General features: G+C 31.5%; 1 protein-coding gene across 1 annotated transcript in view; it reads right to left on the bottom strand.

The window, feature by feature from the left end:
• Positions 1-1050: 1050 nt before the first annotated feature.
• The window catches only part of RhoGEF64C (Rho guanine nucleotide exchange factor at 64C), a 138661-nt gene continuing 131640 nt past the window's right edge, over positions 1051-8071 (bottom strand). The window contains exons 7-11 of the mRNA XM_077429861.1: positions 3969-4175; positions 3506-3792; positions 3312-3423; positions 1990-2211; positions 1051-1882 (exon numbers count right to left, since the gene is read on the bottom strand). Coding sequence (XP_077285987.1) covers positions 1751-1882; positions 1990-2211; positions 3312-3423; positions 3506-3792; positions 3969-4175 — 960 coding nt within the window. The 3' untranslated portion in view covers positions 1051-1750. The remainder of the gene's footprint in view (positions 1883-1989; positions 2212-3311; positions 3424-3505; positions 3793-3968; positions 4176-8071) is intronic.

The following is an 8071-nucleotide window of genomic DNA, read 5'->3' as shown; positions in this document are numbered from 1 at the left end:
AAGACTTGATGCAAATGTGTGACCTCATTACGTCTTTCATATTTGTCATAAATAATGTTCATTCTCATATGTATTTTACTTCACGCCATAAAAAGTACCAGTCATTGAGTACGAATTGATTATATGTATGCTTTAATACATCGCAATAGTGTCATGGGATGATTTTAACAATTACGAACATTGATGATGACGATAATGCTAAATATAAAAATTCCAAGTAACTACATATTATCTCATTCGATTTTAACTCCTTTGTTTCATTTGATTCGTATGACGTATGGAAGATCGATTTAGGTGAAATGAGCTCATTCAATGGCATCACAAATATTTCACTAACCGCTAAAATCACCAAAAAATTATTATTTAATCAGAAACGATACAATTTAAAGGTTCTAAGAATTTCTTACGAAATCTTAAAAAAAATTCAAATAATATTTATGTTGTAATTTTTTTTATTTCAATTTTACATTATTATAAATCACTAGGTACTTATTTAATTGTTTTTAGTACATTCATTTGTTGTACTTAATTATATTTAAATCTAAATTAAAGTTCTACGCTACTATTAATGAATTAAATAAAAAGTATTGATAAGTTTATATAACATATAATAGAAACACTTACAACAATAAAATCATAGGATTGTGAGATTTAAAAATGATCTCAAGTTTGCGTTTTCCTGAATATTTCAATAATAAATTATTAATACATTGAATTTCCGTTACAAATTGTACACAAATTTTCTACACTACTATGCTACATTTTACAAATGACATTTGAATAATTTTATGTACAATCGAATTTTAATTATTATTTGTAATTGAAATATTGTATATATAATAATAATGTATAATACTATATTTAGTACCACCACCGATTTTATATCACAGCTAAATGACAGTAACTAAAGCTGTTAAAATGTTAAATACATATGTATAAATGAATATTCACAATTTTTTCATAGCATATTTATTTATATTGGCAGTTTCGTTCCTTCAAAAACATTCAGTTACAATTTCGATCATGAGAAATCACGTTTCATTTTTTTTTCAAGGCGATCGTAAAAATATTTCGGCATCGTATAAACTTTAGTTGCCGTTTTGCAATTTCATTAATAGTGGATGAATTACATTTCCCACTTTTACGGTAGTATCATAAAACAAATTGCCCTCTTTGAAGTATTGAGTGGAATCCGATAGACTCTCCCCTTGTTGTTTTTCTTTCACTAAGCAATAAATAAATGACACGGAAAATTTCCTACGCCAATACACCATCTGTCCGTTTGTGGAAAATCTCAGATATTTCCTTCTTTTCGTGTGTCGCCTTTTCTGTATAAAAACTCGAAAGGACGTATATTTTTAGACTAAAAGACGTACTGTGTATGTACTTGATCTTGAATTTCATATCATATATCGAAATTTGAATATTCAAATACGACATCAAACATAGTCAAGGGAATCTATCCAAAATGAGCAAGCTGTATTGAACCAATGAAATCGTACGATATTTATAACTGGGATTTTCTTTTATTCCATCCACTACTAAAACGGTTCATTTTACGATAATATAAATAAGAGATATAAAAGGCAAGCACTTCTTTTGCGACGATCGTATTTATTATGCCCACATATTTTTACCGTCGTAGAAAATCTGAAAATAAAAATACGAAAAGTCGTATTATTTTCGCGCGATTGGATCGAACTCGTTTTCTTCTTTGGTAATATTATATAATTTTAAATATTAGTCTTCTTCAATTTCTGGTCATCATGCCGTTGATCATAATATTAGCGAGAGCATTACGCCGCTTCCTCCAAGCACCCATTCCTTGACAATGATATTGCAATTGCTGACACCACTGCTTAGTTCTAGCACTGTCTTCAGCCTGAAATTTAAAAAAATAAATAGTATTAATTATGCGCCTGGTGGTATGCAATTTCATTGATATGTAGTGCGCATTGCATAGCCATAGGCGCAACACAGTTTACCCACCTTGAATATGTACGTATCTTTGGAGACGATTTCTTGTAATTCAAAATAGTCATCCCAATCACTGTCAGCAGCAACCACACAACGATCCAAATATAGAGGCTCTCGCAGAAGAGCAGTACGACCACCTTTATCCCTAGCCAATACCAAACTAGCCTCCCTGACTCCGGTATTTCTGGGGAAACATGGTCCTCTCGAATCGTTCGGTTTATACGCTGCCGTGGGCTAAAAATCAACCAAAACATACATATTTAACGTATATTTAAACCTTTGTAGGCATTCACGTATAATTTCCGACCGAGAAGATTAAAGCGAATGCAAAGCGAAAACTACGATAACCCTCTCTATAGCAAACGAGGCGAAAGAAATAATTTGAACGGGACCGTTCGCCTTCCCCATTTCATTATTGAAGTTATTTCAAACTTTCGCCAATATCTCGAAAGCACCCCTTCAGTAGCGTCACCCCCTCGCACGACTCGACCGAAATTGAAAATAATTAAAGTTGGATCTCTTTTGTGACGCCCACAGACTCCAGTTTAGAAAGAGCACTCAAACGCCGATATTCACACACTGTATATTATTATATGTACGTATGTATCTTCTTCCGTGTCCGACAAACCGACCGTATTTCCATTGCTTTACTCGAGCACATCCTACGTTAATCGATTCTTGTTCGCTCGTTTTGGTCGCTATCGCCATTTCGAATTCCCAAAAGGTGCGGTAATTAATTTTAAGAGACGTGGCGACGTAAAAAAGACTTCACTTTCGATTCCTTTTTTACTGTTTTTCCGGCAGACTTTGTTCTTAATTTTATGTGGCCTTCATTAGGCAAACCCAAAAACAACCTTCATGCGAAAATAAATTCCCATAATTCAATTAATAAATATATAATATGTTTGTAGTTTTATTAAATTTAAAATAAATTACTATACATATAAGGGTATCTGAATTACTGAATTTATTTTATAATAAAACAATTTACCGTACCAAAGAGCACAAGTTCAAGATTGATTTAATTCGAAATGAAGTATAATTTAAGCAAACATATAATTTATGTAATAAAAAAAATTGACAACCGATACATGACAACCGATACACTATACAGGAGATATTTTTAAATGCCATATTCATATTGTAAAATAAATTACAACATTATTCATTGAATTCAAATTACATTCGAACGTATTGAACACGCTTAAACTCAAAATTTCCATCAAAAATTGTGACGCAATAATCCATGAAATATTGCGTCAGAATAGTAAGCTCAGAATATTATATTTTATAATACATATCCATGCCTTGAATATATGTACAAAACAATTTACCTTTCCATTCGTTACTAATAAGGCGTTGATAGGCGTCAACTTTATAGTCCTTCCTTTCCTCCAATTGTTATCATTTGGCTGGGTGAAGAGCAATTTACCCTCAATAGCGAATCTGCAATCAATTTCATCATACACATGTAGATCAAATTCAAACATCATTAAAAACACATCCAACATAAAGCTAGTGATAAAACCTCGCTTCGTCGTGATTCCACTCGAGCACATCGACAGCCAACTTTCTCAATTTTATATTGATCATATCCATCTCTGAACTACTTCTCCTTCCAGCAGTGCTATTAGATATCCTTCTCCACAGCTTGAGCGTCGTAACATCCTTGGCTTCCGAATTCATATGGCTCAAATGTTGTTCTATTTTCAATTGTGCCTGTCGCAATTGCTCACGACCTTCCAAATGCGACGGAGTCACTTTGTACAGCCTCGACAAGAGCAAAGGATACTTTGTGACTCTCTGAACTGGTACCTGTAAAACAACATCAGACCTATGAGCTTCTAACTGCTGACCGGACAAATTAATCGGCAACAAAATGACTCATGCATTCAGCGGTCAAACATCTGACTCATCATCGATTCAACTCGACACCCACTGGATGCCATGCAACTGACCACCTTTTAAGAAACACAAATCATTAAACAAACCATTAAGAAAGAATTGAGATTCATCCTCCTAAGCACTGTATTTTCCATCTGCGAGACTTTCAAGAATATTCTAAGTAGTTCTTTTTCCTTCTCTAAACTCGATAGTAACATCGAAGCTGCCCCCTGTCTGACGCAATAAGACGAAAAAGCATGCAGCATCGGTGCTGATTCTAACATCAATTTTCCTATATTCACTGTGAGCAGGTCCTGCAAAAAATGTATAAAAATAGAAACATTAGAGCTATTTGATTTTGCTAATTTTATAAGCAAACAGTTCTGAAAACTTCAAAGTCAAACCGGTCACGACTCTTGTTACATTGAAATATATGGAGTGCTTTTGTGACAATCGGAACTGGCAGACTGGCCTTGCTTTTAAAGAGATTGTGGTGATGAATGGGGTTTGTGGTGAAATCCAATGATCTCGTGATTATCGTAAGATATATTAGACATAGACGATCAGCTGCCATATCAACTTCTACTTCAACGTCAAATTTGCATATTATAAACGAATTGTACGAGGATAAATAAATAAGTATAGGAAATTTCGAATATAAAAATACCAGCACTAAACAAGACTCCACGTGCTTCCTAAATTGCCTGCACTTAAGTTGATCTTTGAGAGCAAAGTGTTAAAATGTCAGCTTCACTTTCCAATTGAATAAACGACCTATGTATTATAATTTGTTCATGGCCAGAATGGATCAATTCTTTGAACAAATAAAGAACAAATTGACTAATTATCCTGTGTTATATATACAATTTTTTTTTATTTATCCTAAAGTTTTCGATTAAAGATCACTAAATTTCATATATTATCTATCTATCTATGTATATACTATCATATTCAATTGTCTGTTGTCTCCTACTCTATTATACATATGTATAATAGAGTAGGAGACAACAGCATACCTATATTGTTGTTGATTTTATAAAAATTTTATGCTCTGTTGTTATAGATATATATTATACAAAAAAGTCACGAAATTGGAGATGCCAAAAAAATGTACTACATATATTTAATAATTAAATATTTATTTTTCCTGATTTGATAAAAAATGAATTGCCTTTACTTTATGGTCGATACCGGTAGTAGATGTGCAAGTAGTAGCAAAATCGTGATTTTAAGACGGACAACTAATTAATAAGATCGCTGTCAAGATAACTCGAGTAAATAATATTATCTCGCATCAATCATATGTACAGTGCATCGAAACACGTTATTTAGACATTGGTGAAAGAAAAAGAAAACAAACACCATTCGTTGCATGGATACCTTTCGCGCTATCAATCTTCGAAGTGTAATTTTAAATTGTGGCAAAAAATAATATGATATATTATCAAGTCGTTATGTACAAATTTTCGATCAAACGTCGGTCACGATAATCTCAACACTTTCACTGCGAGAAGCTACAGCCTCAAAGAGGGGGAGATTACTATTTTGGAAATTAAGTGTCGTTTATTTTCCACTAGCGTGAGTTGTCTTCGCGGCAAATATCTTCAACTAATCTATCTTTAAACGCGAATTGAAAAGACAAGTCCTCGGTTGGATAACGCCGAAATAAAACGCGATAACGGCGATAAAAACCAGGGAAGCGGAAACAGAATCATATTTTACATGGAGAAAAGTTTCAATACGAAAATACAGCCACCACGTATTACGAAATGCGACATAATGACAGGCGACGACGCACAAATGACCCGAAAAAATCATCACGTTTTAGTATCGCATTTTCACGGTACGACACATTCAGTCACGACTTACGAGTCGCGTGAAAAATCAAAAATGCAATTTTGAAAGTTTTTACCACACGATCAACCTTGACTGAATCACACTACATTAAGTACTAATGACTTTAAAATTACCGTGCATATATTATTCAAATAAATAATTTATATTTTATGTAAGACCTGCATTCAAATCAGTCTATAGCTTTAAATTCTTTTGGTCAGCTATTATAATACATAAATAGTAATGTTAATGAAGTTAAATTTGTAACTGATTAAATTTTGATATGTACATATGTAATAATTAGAAATCAACGAAATGAAACATTTTAAACGTTGACTGGTTTAAAAGTTAAATTGCTCAGTAACTTTTATCTATTCTGCTCAGTTATTATAACAGATGTTAAGTAACTATAAAATAAACGATCGGAAAATAAAATAAACGATATACTATAAACAAATGTATCTACTAACATTTGGATTAGTAGACAAACGAACAGTTATTATGTTAAATGTACAGTTATATTATATGTTTATCGATTGGTCAGTATTTCATATTTAACTGTCAGTACTTAAACTAAATGATACGTTTGTTTGCAGTCAGCTAGTAATTTAACGAATGAAGTTACGCAGAATAAAATGATTTTTTTAAATCGAAAATACGTGTATCATTTTGTAAGAGTATTTTGTGATCAAATTTATGTGTGATTATTGAGTATTTGTTTTGTACAAAATCTAGATGTTTTATGTAAAATTAATATCATCTCGTTACCTTCTCGCAAAAAAAAACTAAAATTTGCGTGAATTGTTGCTCAAAATTTAAAATCTTTGAGTCTACACGCAACCTCTATTATGAGAACTTTTTCTAAAACGGCGCTGTTATATTTTTTTCGAAAACGTTTAACTTTAATAATGAAATTTTCGGCGCACACATCCACGAGCTATTATTACGTTATCTATGGTAAAAGTTTTCGCATGTCGACTTTTTGAATCTGTTCTTTTTTTATTTTATTTTTTAATACGCCGAACTTTCCACGTAAATTTTAATTTAATTTTATATACATATGTACATTGTATATACCTGCGTATTCCACTTAAAATCTTGTGCCCGATCGTTAATACGATTTTAGAGCGATTTTTAAAACGCACAAAAATAATGATTGATAATTTGATGGAAGCTCGACTGGCGACCGATTGACCCGATTTCTATCGTTATTTCGAATTTCCGTACTAAACTCATACCGTTTCGTAACCGAAATGATTTTTTTCCAGTCACGACAACGTATCATTACAATAAGACGAAAGGTCGTTGGAGGACAAATGTGCTAAATGCCATAAACGATCAATATCGAGTTCAATCGTTTGAATATTTAAAAAAAAATTTCGATTAATTTCAAATGAAAACGCATAATATCGGGTAGCAGTTAGGGTTAATACTGTTTTTTTAGACTTGTTTGCATATCTTCAAAAAAGCATTAAATATATGAGAGATGGGTCAACACTTACACATATAGACAATGCATCTAAAAATAATTGAATTATATTGAACCTACAAACGTAAGAATTCCAAATGAATAGCGAATAACTAGTCAAAGCATTTTAATTCTACCTACATATATATACTATGAAAGAGAAATAATACAATATAAAACAGTTTAATATCAGCAGCGATGTAATTACGTCGCTGTAAACATTAAAACTAATAAACTTGTAAACTAATTAACATTAAACATTAAACTAATAAACTTAATTCTTAGACAATAATAACTGAATTTTAGCTGAAGTGGTAATTAGCCAAGTATATACGAAGTTATGAGTTTGGTTAGTAAATAAAATTCTATAAAAATTAAAAAATAACTCATGAGATTTCACCTTCAAAACATTATTTCTTTCTGCGTAATTTCGATAATCAATTCTCAAGTTAACTGTAAAAATATACTGACCCATTATTTTAATTACAAACAGATCCTTTACAATTACTTCCTTTACATATAATAACTGAGCAAAAATAAATTACAGTCATTGACCAATTCAATACAAACCATTGCAGTTTATATTTATATTAAAATTAACTTTTTAAAGTGTCATCCGTTGATTTATTATACAATTATATAAATATATTAAAATAGTCATAAACTTAACTGCCATCCAGTACATAAAGCATGCATTCATACATAAAAATCCCTTTATTTATTCGTAATTATATGTATGTATTATATAATTGGAGTCGCACATTCAAGTGGCCTAAAGCAATTAAATTGGCCGATACGGTTTCACCAATTAAAGTTTTACGATTCTACAATTAAAAGCTTTTTATATTTGTCCGTTCTGTGAGATACAGTTGTAAATATGTTTTTATGTACATATAGCATACAAAC

Source organism: Arctopsyche grandis, chromosome 4, assembly GCF_051622035.1.
Source record: "Arctopsyche grandis isolate Sample6627 chromosome 4, ASM5162203v2, whole genome shotgun sequence".
Classification (NCBI taxonomy): Eukaryota; Metazoa; Arthropoda; class Insecta; order Trichoptera; family Hydropsychidae; genus Arctopsyche; species Arctopsyche grandis.
This window is presented reverse-complemented; position numbering and strand designations above follow the sequence as displayed.